This window comes from Gavia stellata, chromosome 17, assembly GCF_030936135.1.
Source record: "Gavia stellata isolate bGavSte3 chromosome 17, bGavSte3.hap2, whole genome shotgun sequence".
Classification (NCBI taxonomy): Eukaryota; Metazoa; Chordata; class Aves; order Gaviiformes; family Gaviidae; genus Gavia; species Gavia stellata.
In genome coordinates, this window is record NC_082610.1 from 1,539,364 (window position 1) to 1,564,503 (window position 25,140).

A 25,140-nucleotide genomic window follows, 5' to 3' on the forward strand; every position below is an offset into this window, starting at 1 on the left:
GTAATCCACATGGTGGAGGTTCCAGTCTGGCAAAGTCGAAGCTCCCTTAAGCCAAAGGTGGCTCCCGGCTGCTAGGCTGCCGTTAGGTGGGGATTGTTTTTTCCAGATGAGGTTTTCACAGTCTCTGTGTTATTCAAAGTCTTGGAAGAGGATCGGGAGTAGGCAAGTGCTGTCACAGTATCAAAAAGTCTTTCAAAAATGAGTTTGCTAGAGAGAAGACCGTGGTTTGTAAAGGACAGACCGTTCATACCGGGTTGCCGATCCAGCCGGCCGCACCAGGTTGTCCATGAACGGTTGAAGAGGTAGATGTGCTCAGACGGTGACTTTCTCCATTACGCTGTCCGTGACGTGCACCTCGTCTGCTTGCACCGTCACTGCGGCCGACTGGCCGCAGATATGCTGGTGGTCCTTCCAGTCCTGCGAGGGAAGAGCAGATGGAAAGGCCATGAAGAGAAAGGGCCCTTGGACAGCGCGCAGCCTGCGAAAGCACGCTGGGCCCCAGCAGGAGCCCTGTTTGAGAAGCGCTTTCCCCAGCACAGATGGGCTACAGCAGGTCTCTAGCGCTCGGCCAAACAAGACTAACGACAGACAGGAAAGGAACCATGCGCTGGGTCAGTGCTAGAGGCGGACACAAACTAAGCAGACTGCTGGCTTCTCAACCCAAAAACCAGTCCAGGACATCAATGTCAGTTAGGTTGTAGAAATTTTACTAGAACAGAGTCAGAACCCTGACTTAAACCCTCTCCTGAAAGATGGCTCACTACAAGCTAGTGCTCCTGAAGGACAGCGGCATACAAGGGGTCTTAGTTTAGCCATGGCAAGGAGAGGAATACAATTCCTGGTAAAACCCTACTACCTCCCAAGGTTTACTTTCTTTAACTTCTAGTCGGAACTAACAAAACACTCCTCTAACGTGCTCAACCCAGAGGCCGTACATCGTAGCTCACAAGGGGAATCTCAAGGCTTCCATTACTGACGAGCACTTCAAACTCTCCCACCCCGTTACAGCGCAGAGCACCAGCTACAGGCATGGGCGGATGTCCACTCAGAAGTGACAAGCTCTCTAGGAGGGGGACAAAAGGTGACTACTCAGTGCCATTTCCCAGTGCACTTTGTACTGAGAGGACAACAGGGTGGCGTTACTGTCCGTGAGATGCCTGGGGAGGCGGTAGGGAGACTGTGTACGTTTTCTGCAAGCAGCATTTGTTCATTCTTTGGATTTTTAATCTTTCTGCCATGCGGGCAGGGAACTTGGCCACAATTACACTTTGTTACAGGCAAAAGGAAACAGGCAAAATTCTTCAGCTACTCACTACACCTGGCCTCAGCTGATGAAGACTGCACGAGGACAGCCCGCAGAACTGTAGCCCTGGCCAAACTAAATTATCCTTTCCTCTAAAGCAGGGTGCCAAGGGTCTTTGTAAAGAACCTATGGGAAACATGAAGCACAGCCATTTCCTCCACCATACTTCCTCACACCTGTTTCCGCCTCCCATGTACAAAATCTTGCAGTTTGTCCCACCGTATCATCGGTAGCATCACAAATAATGTAAAGAATAAGAGAACTATGTCCTCAGTGACAGAGCAGGAGCACAGGTACTGGCGAGGGTTCAGCTTACTAGGAAGTGGCAGGGAAGGGTTGTAGAGTGCTCCCAGCTAACTGGCCCCCACAGCTCATGCAGTGAGGTCTCCACGCCCTCATTTCTGCTGTTACTCTGATTTTTAGACCACCTTCGAGAAGGTGTGTGCAAATCTTGGGACCTTCCCCACCCATTTGATCCGGACCCTGACCCGCAGGCCTGCCCCATCACTACAGTCTTGCTTGGAGATCAGCTGGCAGGGTGGGTTTGGGATGCTGGGGCTGCTGGCGCGTGCAAGGCTTGTGCTCCGGCTGCCCGTATGACACGGCAAGTTCTGCTGCCCGTGCCTCTCGCCGTGCTTACGCCTGCCAGGTAGCAGGCAGAGCCGTCTGGCTCTCCCCAGGGTCACACAGCCCTCTCCAGACAACTGAATCTGCAACTCACAAACGAGCTGATACCTTCCGCTGGCAGAAAGTGGAGCAGTAGTTGACTTTATGGCATCCTGTGCATTCATTCGTTGCCTCACGACCGCAGTTGACACAGGACTGCTGTGAAAACGGACAGCAAAGTGACCACATCAGAGATAACAACAACAGGGAGATCATCAAAGTGTAATACAGGTGCTGTAATATGACGTGATGCAGCAGCAGTGGTAAAGCCCCCGTTTCCCAACATATCCTCAACACATGAACACAAAACAAACAGGCCCAGTGGCTTCTGGACGTGCCTTCACAGACCCACTCTCCTCACCATGTTAGCAGGGATCACTTCGGAAAATGAAATGCACCTCTGTTTTCCTGTCTGGTGGGCAAGAACCCCTTCAAAACCGCGGGTGAGATACTGAGTGGTCGTGGAAATCTGTCCACAATGCCACAGAGATGCCTCCCTCCACGTAGGTCATGTATCTTACCAGCCACAGCCCGGTTACTGCAGCCTTCACAGCAGGAGTCAGTCTTAACCAAGGGCAGGCGTGTTCCAAACAGCTCTGTACGGGCTACACACAGGCCATTGACACCCAAGCTCTGAGTTCATCTCAAATTTGAAGTTTTAAAGGCAGATTTGGTTGGTGGTTTTGTTTGGTTTATAACCCTGTGTATGTCTGAGAGAGGGTCTGAGGAAGGACCACAGGAGTAGACATAAGGATGGGACCCTTCAGTTTAATCTTCCCGTTTTTTGAGAGGAAAAAGGGATCTGCTCCTACGGGCTGAGCAGGCTTGTTCCTTTGCCCATCGGGAGTGTCCCACCAGGGAAACAGAAGACAGAGTAAAATTAAGAAGGCTATAACAGGAGCAAGGACTTAAACTAGAAGTAAGGCGAGATGGGATACATGGATGAAAAATCACACCTGGTTTTTAAAGGATGTTTTTGTGTTTATCGCTTTGATCTTGTATCAGTGACATCAATTAACATAACCTGTGTATTTAGGTGGAAATATCATTGAACTATCACAAAAATAAGCACTTCACAGAGCATTCTGTTTCCAACTCATTAAATTACTGACAAATCATTAGCACGTCAGAGCAGCAGTGTGAGGCCCTGACAGGAAGCGTTTCTCGGCTGTGAAAGTATCGCAGGCGTCTTTAGTTCCACCAACTCCTCTCTTCTGAGCACAACCAACCTAACAATCAGCACCCTGATTAACACCGAGTTCATCACACCATCTGCTCACATCTTACCAATGTACCTACAATTAATAGTTGGTGAGACTGAACTATATTTGTATTCCTGATACACAGCCAGGGATTCAGGCCAACAAAAAGGGGCTTAAAACTTCTCTTTGGGACTTGCAAAGCCTGTCCCAAAGGGATACTTGACCGAGGCTGTTCATAACCTGTACAGTATTGGAAAATGCTGAAAATACACAGTGCGTGCGGTTGTACCTGGAGATCTTAGAAGGACTACTGAATAACACATACAGCTACAAGGGCTTAAATCGTGGGTCCTGAACTAAACTCAACTCGTACTCCCATTCCGAAAGCCAGAGGGAATCACGCAGTTTTGAAAACCAGCTCACAGGACAAAAAGGAAGAGAGTTTCTTTCCTATCACACCTCGGTGACAGCCACCCGTTAGAGCTGCAATACCATTGCTCAGAGGTGAGTGAGATCGATTAACCTGCCCAGATGACAATAAAGGATTGTGAAAACCTGGAGGGGTTGGGAAAGGGGACACACTCTGCTCGATCAGAGCATTAGTCCTGCTAGGGAAAGCTCAGATCTCTGCCAGAAGGCAAGGCCAGATAGAGAGCACATGACTTCTGTAGCAATGATAAAAAGCTCTGCACCTTTAAATGGAACAAGAGAGAGAACGAAAGACTCTTCATAAAATATAAGATAATGCCAGCTTACCTTGATGATGATTTCTGTTTTCCCATCCACATCTTCTGTTTGTTGAAATAACTGGTTCTGATATTGCTGCAAGGAAAAATATACCAGACGTCATGTCACAGCCTGAGTATGACGTGAGGGGTTGAAAAGGGTACTCTGTATGGAGGGTCCCGACACTGAGCTTGCTTCCGGCAAGCCCAAAACTGCAGTTGCAAGAGGACAGAGGGGAACCTCACTCCGCCCTTCTAAGAGAGGGACACTGTGCCCTTATGTGGAGACAGATGAAGAAGCCTGAGAGAAAATGGCCTGAGGTGACAAACTGCCAGTTAAGTACAGCATTTACTCAAACCCCTCGGTCCCCAGTCCATCCAGCCAAGCACCCCTTCTTAAAACAGGTGGCTCAACTGCCACAAGGGAACTGCACCCCCCGACACGAGAGCCTAAGAAGTTGGCAAAGGAACACAAGGGAAATGCCAAGGTAATAGGGCCAAGTGCCATCTTCTTGGGCCAAATTTGGGGTCAAGTCCAGTGATCCTAGTCCACTAAGAGGCAAGAGTCTGAAGGGATGGCAAAGCCCAACAGAATGGATTAGGGGAAGAAAACCAGACAAAATTAACACACTCAAGACTTCAGAAACAGCATCAACCATCCCCATTATTCCTCCTTTTAATAAAAGGGCTTTCAAATAGGTTCTGAATTAAGCAGTCCTCTGGAGGTGACTTTCAAAGCACCCTTCAGCTGTGTTTCAGGTCTACTTCAAACCAGTTCAAGTCCAACCAGGTGCTATTCCACCTATTGCCTTGCCACGCTCAGCAACCAACGCTGCCGAGAGACAGAAGTCCTAAACCAAAGGAGTTCAAAACCGATCCTGATTTGATTATGTGCTAACCTTGATTTAAATTTATTGGGAACAGTTAAAAAGCAAGAAAAAAGCCAAACCCCCACTTTCAGGCAAAGCAGGTTTATCCAGGAGTGAGTACAACCCAACATATAAGGAGATTAAAGGCTTAATTTACAAGTGTCTCTATCAACCTGACATCACAGTATTTATTCTCCTGTGAAATCACAGCCTTCAAAACCTTTATAGTACCGTGACACAAATTCAAATTAAAAAAACTCTAGGGAGATGGAGGAGGCGGCAGGGAAACCTCTGGCTGTAGACTGCAAGGGGTGTGATTGGGTTCTGCCATTATTTGACAAATAGGCAAGCCCCGACTAATTAGCCAGACAGGACACATGCCCAGCGTCCCCAGTGCTTCCAGTACTGCGTAGGCAAAGTGTGCATGCAGTACATGTATGGAAATTTCAGAATTACTATTTTGAAAACCAAAATTGTGTCCAAGCCGTGAGCATTCTTGTGAAGACAGGGAATACATCGGTAAGCTTGAGTGCGGCCTCTGGCCTAAGAATCAGTCCTGCTGTGTCTCAGGAAGAAAATGACCTTGATTCTTGAGAGAATCATTAACATCAGTGAGCACCGGCTGTGGAGAAGCTGGGACTCAACGCTTCGTGCCGCAGCCTCTGCCCTCTGCCACCCTGCACGCAGGCAGAGAACTGGGCTGGCAGGAAACTGTGGATTCTTGAGGAAAGGTTAAAATGAGTTTTCCACTGTTAAGTGGAAGACAAATGACCCATGTTAAGAGTACTGGCCTAGGAAAACTGCGTAATGTTTCTAAACTTCTTTTTCGTGAAGAAAGTGGAAACACAGATGCCAAAGCATGCGTTGACCTTGCATTTCAACCCAGCTTGAAAATCTTTGCAGACATAATCCCAGCTAGTACCATCCCCTCTGCAACAGCCTGTGCAGAGACAGTGCCGGGGCTGAACACGCTGAATTCCAGTTCTGCGAAAGTGCCACAGCTCCAGAATTAAACCCCTTCCCACCACCAGACTCCTTCCTCCTCTGCAAGTGTGGCTAATCCTGCTCTCCAGGGAGGCTGCCAACAAGAAAGACATCAAGAGGAAGTCCAGTCACCTCTGTCCTTGTCTGAGCCACAGCAGCTCCTTCACCTCAGCTCTCAGCCCCTGAAACCTGATGATGGAAACCACATGTTTAACCCCCTTCTGCCTCCTTTTTATCTATCCCCATAGCGAGTCCTCTGGCTCTGCACAGCCCATGGTGTGAAGAATTCAAGCCATTCAGAAACTATGGAGAAGGAAAAGGTATGATATGAGAGAGGATCAAGCCAGAGACATACATATCCCTCACAAAACCGGCTCCAGAAAACTGATAACCTCCAATTCTCAACTGTTTTCACTGCTGCTTCGGAGTACACAAACCATTATTTGCTTATTAGAGCTACATTTCTTACATGCCCGACCCTTTTTAGGTTAATTTCATACTCTCTAGCCCGGAATTGTTTTAATCTTTCTAAAAAAGAATTCAGATGGCCCAGCTGTTAGTGGATTTAATCTTCCACCTTGTTTTCAAATGGGCTGGGCTCTGAAGGCATCACTGCATTACAAGAAGAGGGCTATTTCAATTGAAACACTTGCCAGATTTCGACACTGATTCTTCTAAATTTATACAGAAAAACTGTTTAACACATTTCCTGAATATCTTTATTATCTTCCAACAATGTCTTCTGGCACAGAATTTCGTGACTTCACATATTCGCTCCCTCCTAAAGTTTATCTGATATAAACGATGGCTTAATGCACACTCAAAAAAATTACATTGCCAAAGCACACAGACCTCTGTGTGAAGTACTGTCTTTAATCCATTGCTTTTGGGCCAGTCCTGCAAGTTGTCAAATATCTCTTGTAAGAGGCACCGAGCCTTTGTTGCCCCACTCACTCTCTTCCTAAATGTTTTTCCCTAAATCAAAAAATGCAGGAAGCCCAGCATTCAGATAGTAACCAACAGATCAGATACGCTCAGTCACAAGCTAATTAATAGTGACAGTGGAGAACTTCCTCTTAACAGCTGCGTGAAGTTCTGACAGAGAAGTTGTATTTAATGAATCCCACGCAAAACGCTGCAATTCAGAAAAAGCTTACAACTATTTTGATATTTTCGTATTTTGCAATAAGCATGATGCATTTTAGAAGTTAATATAAACACAGAGCCAGGGAGTTCCTGGTTTGCTTTTCTTCAGAATGTCATTCCCCAAAACTTCTAGGCAACATAAACGCAACTTATATTTGGTGTCTGCCAACATAAAGCCGCACGCAGGCTGAGCACCAGCTGCATACGCGCCTCGTTTACACACGGAAAGCACAAGACTCCTGGCCATCAATGTTTCCTAAACAGCTTCATGTCTGGAACTAACTCTGTGAGCGCTCTGCTTATTAATTAAGGAGTTCTCATCATCAACAGGCACATGAGATACTGCAGACAGCGTTCACAACAGGAAAGGTATTTTTAACCACTTCCTTAGAGTCTTGAAAAATTTGTTTCAAAAGAAATTATTGCAAAAGACGTATTTTCATAAATGTGGGAATTGCAGATTCCGGGTTTACAAATTGTCCTTATTTCTAGGACTTAGAAGGTTGAGGTTTTTTTACACAGCCTTTTACCAAGAGATCCTACCACTTTGCAAACTGGTATGCAAGCCCCTGTGAAGGAAGCATTAACCTTATTTTAAAGAGCAGGCTCTGAGGCCCAGAGAGGCCAAGGACTTACCCAGGGGCATCTAAATAACTTGTGGCAAAGTTGGAAACAAAATTTGGAAGAGATGCTCAGTTTTGAAATTTGCCCAGCAAACCATGATCCTTAAACAAATTTACTGAAATTAAAAAGAACAAAGACAGCAACAGACTGCATGCAAGGACTTCCAAATTACAAAATTATGATGTGCACGAAAAACGCTGTTGGGGAAGCCCTTAGCTCCAAGAACTTGGAATCTGACCTATAGCTTCTTCAGAACAGCTAAGGACATCACCAGACCCTGACACTGGGTGTTATATGGCTGTAACTGTATAGTAGGGAGGCAGAGGGAAAAAACCTCACATCAGACATGAGAGAAGACACTATATTTTCATATTTTCTGTAATTGCCTACGAAGACAGGCATTTATATTCCAATGCGGTACAGCCTGACACCTAAACAGTCAGCACTTTGCAATTCAGCCCCCCTGTTACTTTTGGGACTCTGTATCTAAGTATCGCCATGTGTTTGGAACTGCAATTAGGGATCCAATCCTCCTGCAAAATTCAGATTAGACATGCCATCTTAAGGAAGAAACGTGACTGTAGATGCTTCTAATTTATGCTGCACTTACAATTTTTTATGTTTTTCCCTTGCTACATTTAGCAGATACCCTTCCTGCCACAGTTCCTCTCTGATGTTGGCATTTCTATCTTCAAAACAATATAAACGAGGGGAATAATGTATTCCTGAGACTCCTTTGAATAGTTCTGGGTAATATTATTAGCAAGCGTGACCAGAATGAAACAGTGATGCCTGCTCTTTGACTTCACAGGTAAGAACATAAGCGTACAGGCAGCACAAATGCCTCCCCCGCTCAAAGAAAACTTGGAGCAAAAGCCTGCCTTTTACAGTTCAGAGCTCTGCAAGTCCCACAAGCACTTACCACTGCTCAGTATAGAGTACAACTTCTGGTATTTAAAGCCAAATCAACCAAACTGCTGCTATATGGGAGCAGACTGGCTCATCTGTGATAAGTTAATGAACTCCAAGCCCATTAAATAATAAGTGAAACAAAATATAGTAAATTATTTTCAATATACAACAGACCATATAAACTGTGATTAAAAATTCTTAATGCTTAAGTTATTGCTCTCTAGGAAGACTGGAGCAAAACCAGCACACAAGTAAGTTTTCCTGCGTGTTTGCTGTTCTTGCCACTTCTTCTGCTTAAACTTGGGCCCACTTCAGACTTCCTCTGAAGGGCAGGTAAAGACAGTGCTGTCCCAAGCGCTCTGTCTTGCTCTTCCGTCAGAAGACAGAGGCCATCTCCCTGTTCAGTGTGGGTGACAGAGGGATGTGGTCAGGGATACGGGCAGTTACAAGATCAAAAGTGCTTGAACTCAACATCCTCAAGAGCCGGGACACTGAACTGGGGAATTGCTCTGCACCGCTATGAAAACTAAAGACACGTACTATTTACAGTCATGGCAATGAAGTCTGTGTATCCAGTTGGGAACCAGCCTGCTCCCAAGAGATTTCTTTAATCCTGCTATGTATTAAGTCACTCTTCCAGGAAGAGCTGAGTCTACAGCTGTATTATAATTTAATCTGTTGTACACCCTTTGCTCCGCAGCTCTGGTACAATGACACAATCGTTCCCTTCTAAATACCTAGGAACATACTGCTGCACAGAAATGCTGCAAATTGGTGGCTCTCCTACAGAGAAGCACCCACACTGCTGCGTTCACCGTCTCCGCTCATGCAAGCGGAGGAGGTGGCACGAAGGTTCCCCCTGTTCGTTAGCCCTGGCAAGTTCTGTCAGTGTAGCAAACACAAAGTGGTGATAAAGCACCGATTTCCTTTGTATTAAATTGGTCCAGCAAAAATCAACAACAACCAAGGTAGGAAGACACCTCTTTCTCCCTCTCATATACCTTAACTGTCAAAAAAAGCAGTTTGACCACACACATACTTGGGGTGGGAAGGACACTTGCGTTACAAATCAGGGAAACATTCATGAAATCAGAAAAGCACCCTTGACCAACGCAAAAGCAGACAGCCAATTATTTGACATTTATTGCAATTACTTCCAATGCCAGCCCTGTACCCAGAAACACAGTTTTTTCCAAATATGGAATTCACTAGAAGGAATTCAGAAATAGCTACTTGCGATATCACCTGGATGGTTCCAGAAGCCAGCACACAGGCGCAAGCTTGAGAATTGTAATTTGGATATTTAAAAAATACCACCAGAAGCAAGTGCTTTTATCGCAATATAAAACTGTTGAGGTACCCATTACAAAATAAGAATGGTAGGACACACAGTTGTATAATTGGGCGTTCAATAGTTACTGGGAAAGAGACTTCCTCTGGAAACAAACAGGCTCATCCTTGCCTTGTAAAGTCAGCACTTTAATCAATACACAAGAGTGATTTTAACTCCCATTCCCGGGGCAAGAAGAAACTAGAAGTACACTGAAGTGAGTTGGATTTGGATCAGAGGGTGAGGGGAATGGACTCGGAACAACCGTTCCAGAAACCACTGTAAGGATAAACAGAAGGGAAGACAGCACATAAACCAGAAAAAGAGCAGACAGAGAAGTTAAACAAAGTCAGATGTTCATCTCTAAACTGTGTCAAAGCTTCCAATTTTTCGGTATCCCATGCTCTACACAGCTTTTTAGCAGCAGAGAGCCCAAACCTAGACAGCAGCACGAATACCCATTCTGCCCAGGTGGAAGGCAGGGAAGAATTAGACTCCCAATGTATCACACACCTGCACATCAAGGATGCAGCGTACAGAAGAGTTTAGCAGAGACAACGTGGCAAAGAATATCAAAGATGCTGCAAGGACTGTCATAGGGGTTCTCAGTTCTCAGCAAAGTCTTCCCACACACATTTCTTCAAGGTCTCTTGCTGCACACTCGTGCCTATGAATTCAGTGGAAAGCTGACGTTAGCAATAACGCCGATGGCAACAGCAGATAGTGTGGTGTACAGGAAGGGAGTTCATCAGCTACCAATAACGACACCAGTTTCACGGTACATTGCCCCCCACCTCTCTCCCTCAAGTCCACACCAGCAGCTGTGGATCTGGGGGAGAAGGGGAACACATTCAGCGGTGCATGGAGCCGGATTCAGGGTGCATGCATGAGCTGGTGTTAAGAAGAATCCAGGGTCCCTACCATGCATCAATTAAAGAGAAGAAAAGCAGGGAGAACAGGGCCGTCTGTGTAGGTAATCCCTTACAGAGCAGAGAAGGGCCACTGGGTACAAGCCAATACTCCAGTAATGCCAGCCGGCCTTGCAGCCTTACCACAGGACTCATGCGAGATCAGCTTTGCTTGCACAATGCTCAGCAAGACACCTCTAAATTGTACTGCTTATCTTCCCCAAAAACTCTACAGCTTGCTGTTCTTTTTATCCCTCTAACTCTTCGGGCCATGGAAGGTCTCTTTGATAGCCTTGCTCACTTGACATAAAGAAAGCAGCCACCGCACGGCTGAACACTCACCATCTTTCCTATACCAGGATTCAGTGCCCACGTGTCATAAATTTAAGGCTGGCTGATGGGATAGCTCAGGACTCATAACACCAAACGGTTTGTATTACTAGCCTGCTACCCACAGCTCTTGGAATCCCAGAGCACCCTATTCCTTCCCCCATGATACAAATAACTCAGATTTCTCTTGGTAATACTGCTCTCAAGACACTGAGAAACAATTTCTAAGGGCTACCACTGTTACAGCCAGTGACAACCAGTGACGTACTACTCTGTTCATCACTCAGCCAAAAAGATGCCATTGGCTGAGTCTTCTCACCTCCTCTGGCATAATTACCTCTTTCCTCTCCACATCAGCTTGAATTTTTGCTTGCGTGACAGCAGCCTCGCGGAAGGAGGAGCTGGCCTGTTTGGCCTGTTCAATGAGAGTCTTCAGCTGCTGGGCAGTGTTAAGCAATGAATTGACCATCTCTTCCAAGTACAGCCAGCTCCGCTGCTCCGTCACTTCCAGCCCATTCACCACCGAAGGGGATATGGCTTTGGTGGGGGTCGTGGGGGGCACCGCCAGGGCAGGGAGTGAGGTTAACACTGAATATAAAGAAAGAAAAAGAAAATATAGAGAATTAGGGCATTTCATTTCCATAAAGTGGGGGAGGTTGGCGGGGGGGTTGTTGTGTTTTTTTGGTTGCTTTTTTAAAGATATGGTCTGCAAAAATTTCCAGTCCAGCTAAGCTTTTGCTAAACAGCCCTCCCTTCTGTGACCCAATGAGCACAGAATCGGTCCGTGCTGAACAAGCCCGTGGGACACTCTCAAACCCAGAGGACCAAAGAACAAGTCCTCCTGACCCTAATGTTTACTCTGGGAAGGTATTAACACCTCCTAGCACTACTGCAGAGAGGCACAATTAAGTAGTGAAAACAGCATTCCCAGGGACTTCTCCGCCACTATCATCACAATGTTCCACTTAAAGTTTCCCTTAGTTATCACTAAGGAAGGTTATAACAAGTCATTCAGTGACCTAATATTTTTCTGAAATATCATGATGTCACTACACAGATGTCAATTCTCAGGCTGCAAAACTACAAAAATAGGCACTGATCCACACCACACTCCCGTATACTTCCTGAATTCTGATCATAACCATAACCCTCGTCCAAGACTGGAATAAAACCAAGACAGTTACTACTGTCTCAAAATTACATGTATTACAAACATGCACTTTCCAAAACCACTGGCTGGGAAGCTCTTTAAAAACCCTCAATAATTGTAATTTCTTTGGACCCCTTCATCCTGGATCCTACCCATAAAACAAACTATGGGCATAAAAATACACATACCACACTGAAACACCAAAAAATTTTAATAAAAGGTATTCACAGCTGTATGTCTCTGTCTCAAATATCCTGGGTATTCTGAACAGCAATGCTTATTGCAGCTTATTGCACCTCTCCTTGCCTAATCCCAAAGGTGAGAGTGAATGTATACAGTCCAGATGGAAGTTTTAGCTTCAGACACTAACATCTCTGGGCATTTGCTTTACATTGACTGTGTCAGACAGTTTTCAAGAAAGCAATTTCTTGCCTCTGGCCCTTTCCTCCACAATCCTAACTACAACTCTTCACTTGTATAAACTAGAATGCTACAAGTATGGAATGAAATACAAAAGCACAGAAGCCCAGCAATACTTCTATACACACTCCAAGGGACATTAAAAGAAGGAAAAAACCCACCAATTATTGAGGTGCTGCAGCCTTTACTTTTTCATATCCTAACCATAACTTTAGCAGTAACTGCAGTTTGTAGGAAGCCACCAGAACAAACATAAACTCCTATCCCGGTAACCTAATCCCACTTTCCCTGAATCTACCTCCAACCCCCTCAATTATCGGGGCTCTGCAGTCCTCCCCTTCCCAAAGCCTGTGTTAAAAAATTAAAGTCCTAGAAAACCAACAATGTCTGTCTTAGCCTTACCTTTGCAAATGTTTCAAAAAGCCAGCAGTTATTGTGTCACTAAAACATCTGTTTTTCACAACACTAGGCTTGCATATACACTGGGAGACCACAGTGTTAGGAAATTAAATCTAGATCCAGGAACCCAACAATACACAGTGTAAGCTCACCTCAGGCAACATTTCCAGCAACAAATGTTATCTGGCTTTACTTTTCCAAAATTTAATTCTGACTCTAGCAATAAATACTCGCCATCTGCCACAAAATTAAGTTCAAGACATTCACATCTACCAATAGCTGACCTCTAAATTCCTCACTAAATTGTTTACTAGAAAAAAGAGGGCACCACCAACTTTGCGGCTGTGCAGTCTTATTACCCCAAAATCTCCTAGTAGTTTATTTCAGGGTTTTTCCGCACATCTTTAGGAAGGAGCACACAGAAAAAGCAGTAAGTACTGCAGGCTGAGAAGCCACATTCTTTCCTGGATAGTTCAGCACTGTCAAAGGAAGAGCTGTTAGTATTCCAGGCACCAAAAGCCAATTAGCTTCCTTGATTTTTAAATAGCGAGTGACACGTTCATATAATAAACGCAGGACCGTTCCAACTGATGGATGCTATGGCCCTCAGAGAAATGTTGAGCACAGTCGGGAATATAACTTCAGAAGCACTGAGCCATTTAAATGCCGTTCGCATCCCACCAGTGCCTGCTTTCCTTTGAGAAGCATTACTCTTAACTCCTCTAGCACCTCTGCCAGGCAGCTTGTCCTCCAGCTCCCGCATTGCTGATGCCACCGAAGATAAGGCACTGACAATGTCCTTAAGCATCTGCAGCATTACAAGGGAGCGCCCCGCAGATCGCTGCAGGCAGCACAGCTGCCACTGCTGGGTACTGACCATTGCTCCCATTAAAATGGACCGTTACTGGAGCCAGATCTTTTGCCTCGAAACCAGAGTTAAGACATTTACTAAGCGGGAAGTTCTTGAACCAAACATAGAGGCTGAAGTGTCCAAAAGGTACTTTATTCTCATTTACTTTATTATCAGTCTCCCATCACAATCCATTTTGGATGTTATTGCAGATAGTGGATATTGGTACGCGGGTCTGTCTAAGGTGGCTCCAAAAGGAAAGGCAGAAACAAGCCTCAATCCTCTCTCCCTGAAAGATGGGGACACAGAATAGCAAACTGCACAACCTAGTTAAAAACATAGAACAGTAGACCCCCCCATTCAGGAAAAAATCATCTTGGCTGCACTTCAAACGGTACTTAAAATTCAACTGTAAATACTGTCCTGAAAAAATTCAACCGTAAATACTGTCCCAAACATCAACAGGCCAACACACCTTCCTGTACCAGGCTGCAATTCCAGCAGTTCCACTCACAGTGAACGTTTCCTTTGTAAAGCATCTGCAGACAAACCAGACTTCTTGCAAGATTGCATTGAACACTGGATATCTTCCAAGACAGCAACTAATTCAAGTGTATGAACACTCTAACCCTTTTCAAGTCACATCCGGTAGTTTTTCATGCAAGCAGCAAAAGCTGAAAGAATCCAGCACAGATTTGGAGAGAGAGAAGTCTGACAAACCACGGTACTGTGGGTCACTGTGCGTCAGATGTGCCACCTTTTCTGACAGACAGCACTGCAAGTTCACCATCCAGGTAAAGCGAAATTTTACGCTCAATGGCCCTTAATTAAAAAAGTCATTTCAATCAATTTGCACATGACTGGCATGGAACTATTTGCACTTAGATATGAGTAAGAGATAAACCGGTCTTTTATCAGCAGATGTTTGCAGAAGAGCCTTTCCCAGTGCTACATTTCCAGCACAGTATTTATCCCAGCATGGCATTTGATAACTTATCTAACGGGAATTACTTCCGATTCCTCATTTTGGCATAGGTATATCAGTCAAGAGGAAGTATTCACTGGTGAAAAAAAAACCCAATGTTTAATTAGCAACATCAAGATCTGACTAAGACTGAAAACCAACAACAGGGTTTCATTCCGGACAGAGCAGGAACGCACCGTGCTGCTCCGAATTAGTAAATAAAAGGTCATACATAGGGGAGAACATAGGCTTTAAAAAAGAAAGACTTCAGACTGCACAAAGGAATACAACACCGTTACATGATCTTTTCTTGATGTCTGAGAGAACAGTAACAGGGATCAAACCCTGCCAGTCTTATAGCTCCTTGTCAGCGAGATCTGTATCAGAGTAACTTCACAGAATCATAGACGTTAGAGAAGTAAAAGGCCTATAAATCGTCTAATCCATCAGCCAGCCAGTGGCAGACTATCGCCTGCTCTCTTGTCCAGGCTTGATAAAAACACATAAAGGAAGAACAACACTCCAAGTTTGCAACTCCAGTTTCTTCAACGCTTCCAGCTTCTATCAGTTCAGGCAACACTCAAACAGCATTGTAGTTCACTTAATTTATCAGTCAGGTCTACAAATGCAAGGTCACTAAGTTTACGTAATATAATTACATTTGAAGAGGTAGTTGATAATCAGTTTAACCCATCCTATCAAACACTAAAGGGCTGATTCGCATTCATCGTTTTTCATACCGTCTTGTCTTTTTTCACTCCACGGTCTATATGACCAGACCAGGGGAGGCTCTCACTGCACTTGTTAACCAGCACCTATCATTCCCGCACAAACGTCAGCGTTAAGTGATGGAAAACTGACATTGGATATGAGAGCAGCACACCAAACCTTCCCAAAACTGCCTCCAGCATGTATCAGTGGATTCATAAAGGGACGTGGGAATTTTTAGAAAAGCTTCTGTGATGTAATTTTAACGGGGATGGCCTCCTCAGATCAAACACAATAAATGTTTAGCCACGGTGCCCAAGTGGTGACAAAAGCCTTGAAGCAAAAGCCTTTGGAAAGGCAGGGCACTGCAAGATGACTTAGGAAGCAGGATCACAACAGCCTCCTCCAGTAGAAACCAACAAATCAAAGTTCTCAATAATGGAGTGAAAAACTTTCCACAGAGTGGAAAATCTGCTTGTTTAAATCTTAATGACCACAAAACTTGTAAGCAAAACAGAGCAAAGTTTATTTTTCTGCCTCAATCCTTCCCTTTGCTGAGAAAGAAGATGAGAGAGTAAATTCAAGCACTGCTACCTGTGTCTCACATGACGGACATAAAACATACCAATTTTGGGATGAGATGTTGGCAGTGCAGCTTCAGGAAAAGGTGAAATCTGGCAGTTGTCCTGGTAACTTGGGTAGTGAGGTTCTGGGTGACTGACCCGGCAAGGCTGCTGGACATTGGTATCCTGAACTGCAGAAGAACACCGGCATTATGAATCGCTGTGTAACACAGCTGTCAGGCATTTCTTACGCTTCTTTCACCCATTTTTTTTTTTTAAACACTTTATACAAGTTCCTACACTCTATAATTCCAGGGGTTACAAATGAGAAACAGTAGCATGATCCTACACAGTTAGCAAGCAAAGCAACCTTGTGCTGATTTCATGTCTGTGTACTTTCACTTTTAAAGGCAAAGGTTACTGCTGGCTTCCCTCCCGCACACCTATATATTTACAATAATCACAGAACTCCAAACTATGGTTCTCACAGCAGGATAGTTCCCTCAGCAGAGCTCACAACCCCGTGTATGAAACAAACTGAAAGACCTGAAATGTATGTCATGCATTTATATTTTGTTTTATTTATTCTGGCATTTTCCAGCATTTATTCAGCATTTTTTCTTAGTTTCAACACTCAGCAAGTTTTCTTTTTTTTTTTTTTTTTGGTAGTATTTTAGGATGAAGGAGGAGTGAAAAAAATTACAGAGATGACCATAAAACCCTAGAAATCAGCAGAGGTGTACATTAGCAGCTGCAACGTCTGGACAAAACTTCTAACTCCTTTTGTGCAACTGGTAAGATTTCAAGCTGCTGATATAATTTCAAAGGAAGGACAGCGGGTTGCATATAATCTCTCTGTAAGCTCTTGAGAAATAAATCCTTTCGTGCAGCATTCAAAACGCTTCTTCCTATAGCAGTGGGCATCCAAACCCTTTTTTCTCCTTCTCACGGCTGTCTAGCAGACGTACACCTGAACCCTTACCAGTGGCTCCAGTGAAAACATCACCCTGGGACGGACTTTCCGAGATAATTGCTGTGGCTTCCACTGTCGATGCACGGTCAAATGTCAGAGCACCGGAGGTAGTGATCTGTCCAGAAGGAGTCACGGTGACTGGAAATATTAAAGTACTTTCATAATTAACACTCAGCGCGGAGGCCTCGGTTGTTTAGCTGTTGCTATCCCTGTTCTGAATCATCCAAAGTCAGAGAACTCACAGATCAGTAAATGGCCTGTGATAACCCAGGTTTGGATCACACCTACGACCAATACAATTGGAAATGGGAATAAAAGCCCCATTTGGCTTCTCTGAAGGCACTGCCGGCCTCCTGCGGGCCTCTGTTTATTCTCTAGGTGTAGAAGGCCAGAATGTTCACTTACAACACGCTGCCTCCCAAATCACCACCTTTTCCATTATTATACGAGCAAAAACTTAACACCTACCAGAAAGATCCAGCGGGGCCACAAAACCCATCAGCTTCTGGCTGATCCTGATTTATTACAATTTTAGCAAGAGTGGATCTTACTACTTAAAGCAACATAAAAAACCTGTGGATTACAACTAATTCTATGACAGTTTGGTTAGCTGGACAATTTTAGCTGTCTGTCTACACAGAGTGATATAATACGCTTGGCCAATGCAAGGACCAAGTCACAAAATCCTTTTGGATGAATATACCTGAGTGGCTCCAAAATATTTAAAATCCTTTTTAAACAGGATTAATTAATCTGGCACCATTACTTGGTAATGGGCTGATTCTGTGGCACACTGCTCAGCCAAAAGGAACTTTTCGCAAACGGTAATGCAATTTTAAGACACTGGGGCTACGGATTCATGCCTGGTGAAATAGGTGGCTACTACCAAAACAAGCAGTGCTCCTCTCTCCCAATGCCAGCATGAGCAAACGTGTAACCTCACAGCACTTCACATTCATGAACCAATACAGATTAAACCTCTTTGGGGGATAAAAAACCCCCCAAAACTCTACAGAATCCTTGTGTATTTCTCTTCCAGCTGCTGCCAGTAATCTAATCTTACTTTTGGCTATTCTTTTTTGGATTTCTGTTGCTTCCTCCTCAATTCACTTTGTACTGTTACCATCCAGATGATGCTACTGTGATGAGAGCAGGAAGACACATGAATGTGACTGGGAACGTGTGAGCTGGATGAGCTTGCAAATTAATTTCTGCTCTCACACAGATGGTTTGACAATCAAAAACAGTAAGTAACAAAGCGTGTCCTGAATGCTAGAGAGGAATTTGCAGATGAAAGCATCACCTTCTGCCTCTTTCATTACTGATTTTCAGGCTGTGGATTTCATTCCAGCTGCTGAAAGCCTACTTTTCTACCTATTTCAAGAAGTAGCAGAAATCTTACTCCGTAGCCCCCACCAGCTTCTAAAGGACAAAAACTGAGCGCAGGGGATGGAATGGGGATTTCTGGCAGAGCAGAGACGGGCCAGCCTTCCCCTCACCCTGATTTCAACAGGAGGAAATTTCTCAGTTGCCATTTATGAAAAACCTACCTGAAACCCACTATGGACCAAGGCCAGGACTCCACAACTCCCCCTGTTCCACCAGGCTGAGAGAGCAAGTAGAGGGGAGAAATACAATCCAGACCTCTCTCAGAACAAAATATGAAACCTACTGCTCACTGCAAAAGGATGTTAAGATGCTTAAAACCGGGTCTCCTGGAGGTCTTGAGTTGCACTTTTTCTTACTCAACCTGCAGTCCCAGTGTGGCAACACTGTGCTAATTTCTACAAAATAGGAAGTGAAATTAGCTAAAGACACTGAGCCAATAAACTATCCAATGAAAAGGAAGTGGCAAAAAAGAAGACATTTTTCTCAGTTAGCTAGTTCCAAGGGGCCACTGATAGACATAAAATATCTAGTGTGGCAATTCTTCATTAAAAAAGGGAAGCAATTTTTACCAAAGAACTTACATGTAGTAGCAGCTGTGGCAGGAAGCAGAGTGATGTTTTTGGGGCAATCCTTCTTCACAGGAGTTGCAGGCATTTCATTTTCTTTTTTTCGCCTTTTATATGGTACAAAGAGTCGCACAGGGCCACTCTAGGCAAAACACAAAAAAAAAAAAGAAAAAAGGAAAAGGTATTAGCTGAGGCACCTCTCTGGGTACTTTGGGCTGACTTCTCATCTTTCCACATGCAGCTAAGGTCAAGCAGCACGTATTCCCATGGAAGATGTGTGGTTTGCAACAATTGACCAAAAAACTTCCACTTCTCCAAACCAAACGAACTCTGTGAAAAAAAAGTTAAGCTCAGCTCCCTCCAGCTGAAAACACGCAGGTTCAGCCTCTTCCCACTATTATTTAAGGAGCAGAACTGAGCAAATGATTGCTGGCCAAGATGGTGGAAGAAAAGAGAACAAGAGTAAGGGGAAGACAGGAAGCAGTTAGTTTCAGGTGTAGGAAACAAGAAAATCATCCAGTTCATAGAAGAAAAGAAATGCAAAACACTGCTTCAGGTCAAGCTAAAGACTTCTGCTTTCAGGACTTTAACCTCATTTTTAAAACAAACAAACAACAAACCAAACCCCAAACCAACCAACCAAGCAACCAAAAACCCCAAGCAGTTTAATAATAAAATACAGATCTAACATAGAGTATTACATTAATTCCTTATAAAAACATTTTTTCCAGCTCAAAAAATTGTGAAATTTGAGTCAAAAATCACAAATAGCTTTGACATCTCCAAAAGGCATTTTACATAAATATATTCTTTAGAAAAGGAAAAAAAAGAAGAAAAAAAAGCATTAACTATCACCCAGTTTTACTGAGGCTGCTACGCAATAGTGCGAAAAGTTCCTTACCTCCTTTCTTTATGAAGCATGGACAAAGCACACTGCAGCCACAGTACTCGTAAACATTTCTAGGACACTCATAACCTGCTTGCAAATGGCTGTGGCAGCTTGACTGATTAATTGTTTTTAAACTAACGGACGTAAAACCTACAACTCACCAGAGTCATGTCGTCGCAGCAAGCAGCACAAGTACAAGAGGCAGCATGAGGATTTAAAATCCCATCCTGAAATCAGAAGATCACTAGTTCAGCATTAGAGTCACCAAAACCACTGAGAGCACGACTGTATTTGGCTAAAAGATTCCGACAGCTCCCAGAGAGAATCACGCATTCCCTCCCAGGGACCCTATACAGTAACAGAGAGGGCAGCAACCCTACATCATAATGATGGGATGAGTGGGTAGGAGGAGCGTGAAGGAAGAACAAACAATTTTCAGATCAAAAGGCAAGGATATGTGAATTTGAGACTTTATATAAAGTTTCTGCCCAAGCAGAAACCAACTGTCAACCTAATGGCAATGCCAGATTCTCCATGAGACTCCTGGACACTGCAGAAATGAAGGACCCAAAGTAATAGTCAATAAATGGTACAAATGAAGAACATGTTTGTCAGGCAAACAGAATTAAGCAGATCAGGTTACTGAATTGCAGTATTGTGGGTGAGAGCTCATTTCTCAGTTTCTGCGATACAGCTCAAGGCTGGACTTCATTCTGCATAAACTGTAACCCCTTTTCAAGTACAAGCAAGATTTGTATTGTGCTACTTGAAAACCCATCTAGAAAAATGCCTCTCACATCACTGATTCTCAACCAAATCAAACTGTTGCTTCTGAGTTGCCCCACGGCACCATCGCACGTAACTCTGCAGAGGCAGCGCACACAGCTCGGACTGCAGCACTGGGCAGACTCTGCCCAGACTCTACCTGCCCCTTCCAGCAGAAAGGAGGAAGCAAACTTAACCTTACGTGAATAAGGCACTGCAGTGGCCTCCCAGCATAGCGGATGCTCCTCTTCCAGTCTTTGCTGCTGGCTCGTCCCGCCATAGCTTCAAATTCAGTGGGGCTGTACCAGTTGTCCCCTTGCTTAATGCACCTACCACGGCCTCCTGAAATAAAATAGAAGAAATAAATTGTTAGTAAAGGTTAAGAATCATTTTGCCACTTTCCTAAAGAAGTAAATACCAAAATTGCTAGACAAAATAGTAGTTAATCTATAGGAATCACCAAATATGCTACTTCTGCTACTTCTCATCACTCTAGCATAACCACGCCCATTTATTATCTTGGCTGTGACAATGACTGTGCATGTTTAGAGAGCTCCAACTTCTGGGCCTCACCAATGCATCAAAAGGCTAGAAAAAAATTACTAATCCGCAAGAAAGATAAGTCTTTCTTGGATGAACACCATGAATTTAAGCCCTTCCTTAATTTGCAGTTAAATTTCTAATTCTTCTGGTCATGAAGAAAACTCTCAATCCACAAAGCAAGCGCTGTCCTGTACAGTCAGGCTCGCCGACAATTTCTGCTGCTGCTGCTTCTTCAGCTTTCCCACAGCGATAAAAGAGAAGAGGAGGGGCTATGGCAGCTAAGGAGTCCCATTAGGAGACAAGTTCTCTATTTCCCATTCCAGCAGGGATTCTTTAGAGCTTTGTAGAAACACGAGTCTATTTCTGAGACAAAACGAGTGTTAGAGGAGTCAACCTATTACCGGGGAGACTCACTGCACAGCAGCCTGTATGTTCATAGATTTAAGAAAAAAAAAATTAAAAAGCCTCTGATGAAAGAGCAAAACAGAAGAGAACAATAATATCGAAAGGGACTAGGCTGGCTAGGAAACCGTCTTTTTTTTTTCCCCTCATGATCAGCCCTTAAAACTAGCCTCCTTAAAAGAAGTGTGCATCGAGTGAAGAAGGAGCCGTCATGCTTCCTCACCCAAGAAGGTCGTTGTTACCTGAGCCAAGTCTGTTTTTATACAGAATGCCACTGATATTCCGGCACCTCACTGGGAGCTCATTCTCATACACAGAGGGGTCCCAGTTATACTTGGTTCCAGTTTTTTCTTGGACGGATGTTAAAGGGGTAGGAGGAGATTGCGGTCCTTTGAAGAAAAGAAAAGAAAGGTGACAGCAACCAAAAAGCACACTGGCTATACCTTCACACGCTCAGCTTGGCTGGGACAACAGTGTCAAGTGGTTAACTTGAGGCAGCTGACAGCTCTCCACAGCAATGCGGTGCACCACAAAAAATTCAGCTTGAAAGTTCTGAAAATGACTGAAAATAAAGCAAACTGCATCTTAGGAAAGACTCTCTAACAGCGCATTAAATGCTGAGGTTGTACCCTGGAGTGGTGTCAGCAGCTGGCTGGATCGTCCCCTGCCCAGAGGCTGATCCTGTGACACGTTTCAGGCCGCTGAAGGTTTGCCATGCCATCTCGTGGGCTCGGAGGAAACTGCCAAGCTGCTGCGAACAAAAACCTTCGCAATAAAGACACCCGCTATTGCGACGCTTCAGTATCAGCAAGCGGCCTGAATGGAGATAAAACTATATTCCAGGGCCCTTTAAAAAGAACCCACGTGCAGAACTAGGAGACTCCTATTTGTATTATCGGTATCAGAATGATCCATCTGCCTTTGGGGGCGGGATGGGTGTAGAAAGGCATGCGACAGCCCAGCAGCAGGGCAAGATTTTTCAAGAAGCTTATTTGCAAGAGTTAGGGCAAAGAATAAGAAAATTAAATGTATTTCTGACACAAAAAAAAAAAAACAAAAAAGCAACTATTCTTCTACTCCCAAGAAATACAAGAAGTTCCATGAGAAGAGGGGGCACGAGCCTCATAAGGCAACTGCATAATATTATGCACATAATGTTTTTTTAATCCTAGCAACACAATTAAAGTGGAGAAAAAGCGACCCCTCCAGGAGAATGACACTTCAAAAACAGATTGCCTTATACCTGGTGTGAGAGGTGCTGACGGCCCCTTCAACCCTGTAGTTTCTACAATGCTGCCGTCTGTGTGAACCACTATGAGAGTGGCTTTTTCAGTATTCAAGCTGTCCCCAATTTGGAGGGCTGTTCTCCCAGACTGTAGAAGAAATAAAGAGTTTAAATTGATAGAGTTAAAATACCAATGTGTTTTAGTATTCCCCCAAGTCTTCTCAAAGGTACCCTAAAGCACCTATCAGCATGGCAGTTATCAGGTTAGTTTTCGAGGTTTCAGCCAACCAAATTAAACAGTTACATGTTCCAGGTCATCAGTTCCATTACGGAATGAGTATATGGGGGTGGAAAGGTAAAAAAACCTCTCCAAGTGATAAAGAAAAAACTGTATGCCCCCCAGCTAATGGTTTTGCGGCTTAAAGCCTGTATACTGCAATGAAAACATATCTTTGACCTTACTACAGCTCAAACACAAACCAAGCTCTTCATTTACACCAAGAAAGTGCGTGGGACTTTGCTAAGGCCCTCAAATGAAAGGGCAGACTTACCAACACATGGCCTGAAATTGAAGCTGCATTTGCCACAGATGTAGTGAAAACATTGTCTGCGGAGGCACCAACGTTGGCTACTGTCACTGTGGTGACTTCTGAAATGTAAAACAGACATGAAGTTAATATTCTGCTGCATCCAGAGAGCCTGATAAACAGCTAAATGTCAAAAAGTATAATTGCATTTCCTTCTTCCTTCCTATTCAAAATTGATTTTATTTTTCATGACACCTTTAAGTTGTTATAAACACAATCATACTGATTTTTATTAAGCTTTGGGTTGAACATGCTTTAACCTCCTTGAGACCGTAACGGTAGTTATCAGCACGTGGTGAACGAAGGGTAAAACGAGTATTGCATCTGTACTAATAAAACCCAAACTGTGATGCTTTTTATTAAGAGGACTGGCAAACATGAAAATAAAAAGAACTGACTCTCCCTCTGCCATATGTTAATTCCTAGGATGCCATTACCTGTACGCTTGGTGCAGTTAAAAACCGTCCCAAACTTACAGCCAAGTGTTTCTATGACGTAGAGCATATTTGAGTGCCCAGCTAGCATCAGAGGGTTTTCAGTGCCACACGTGGGGTATGGGTGAAAAACAACGGTGACGCTCACGTGGAGATACTGCTCTAAGTGTGAAGGGCTCGGACACTTTCTGCGCAGCACAACTCGGCGTGTTTCAGGGCGCTTTGTTAATGGGACACGGGGCCAGAGTAATTTTAGATGCACAGAGGCACCTTTTGCTCATTTTACTTCACTGGGGCGAAAACAGCATGTCGTGTAACAGGAGAGTGTCGTTTTGTAAGAGTCTGGCAGCAACTCACGCCTCAGCCCGGCCCTGCCCTTTCTTCACTGCACCCCCTGAGGTAAACGTACGCCGGACAGGCGGGAGCGGTGCAGGCAGAGGGCCCGGGGGCCAGCGGCCGGGCTGCCGGCTCCAGCCCCGTGGCTGCGGGGGCCGAGGGGGCAGGGAGCCGGAGCTCCCGGGCAGGGCGGGCGGGACGGGAGGGCGCCGGTGCCGGGGCTGAGGCGACGGGGCTGAGGGGAGCTGCGCATGCGCACTCCGCCCGCCCTGACCTGCGAAGGCGGCGGCGGCCTCGTCGGCGCTCGGCAGGGGCTCGGCTCCCATCTCGATGTGCTCGGCCTCTGCCGCCATCACTGTCACCGCCGTCACCTGCGCCGCCGCCTCCTCCTCCTCCTCGGGCTCCGGCTCCGCCTCCGACTCCGAGGCCGCCGCTTGCGGCGGCTGCTGCTGCTGCTGCTCGGGTCCTTCCGCGGCCGCCGCAGCCGCCGCCGCCGCCACTGCGGCTGCCGCCGCCACTGCCGCCGCCTCTGCTAAGCCCAGCTGCTTCGCCGCCGAGTCGGCGTCCTCCATCCGAGGCGGGCGGGGGGAGCCGAGCCCGCCCGAGCGGGCCCCAAGGCCCGCCGCTCCCCCCGCGAGCGCCCGCGGGGGGGTAGGGGGACGCGAGGTGGGGGGGGGCCGGCTCTCCGAGGTCACTCGAGCGCTCTTCGGCGGGCTGTCGAGCGGTGCCGAGCTCGCCCGAGCGTTTCCGAAGGTGTTCCCCGGGCGGAATCGAGCGGTGCCGAACCGATTCCGATGGTGCCCGAAGTGTCCCGAGTCTTTCCAGGCCTCGTCCGAAGGCGACCGATGGTTCCCGACGAGCGGGGCCCACGTTTCCTGCCGGCTGGCCAATCCCAAGGCAGGACGCAGCCGAGCCCGGCCGAGTCCGTAGAAGCGCGGCCCGAAGCGATACCTGACAGATCGGGTGGGGAACCCGAGC

General features: G+C 45.4%; 1 protein-coding gene across 3 annotated transcripts; it reads right to left on the reverse strand.

The window, feature by feature from the left end:
* Positions 1-216: 216 nt before the first annotated feature.
* DEAF1 (DEAF1 transcription factor) lies at positions 217-24,734 on the reverse strand. 3 transcript variants are annotated; one of them, XM_059825880.1, is made up of 13 exons: positions 24,663-24,734; positions 24,437-24,608; positions 23,357-23,454; positions 22,824-22,953; positions 21,823-21,969; positions 20,838-20,977; positions 20,032-20,097; positions 18,997-19,123; positions 17,036-17,164; positions 16,116-16,244; positions 11,337-11,587; positions 2,039-2,128; positions 217-417 (listed from the first exon to the last, which is right to left on the reverse strand). In XM_059825880.1, the coding sequence occupies exons 1-13, from the start codon at positions 24,732-24,734 to the stop codon at positions 313-315; spliced, it is 1,656 nt and encodes a 551-aa protein (XP_059681863.1). In that variant the 3' UTR covers positions 217-312. The 3 variants fall into 3 exon arrangements, with proteins under 3 accessions (XP_059681863.1, XP_059681862.1, XP_059681864.1); XM_059825879.1 differs by having other exon boundaries at positions 24,437-24,734; XM_059825881.1 differs by lacking the exons at positions 18,997-19,123; positions 20,838-20,977 and having other exon boundaries at positions 2,039-2,130; positions 11,297-11,587; positions 24,437-24,734.
* Positions 24,735-25,140: the final 406 nt, after the last annotated feature.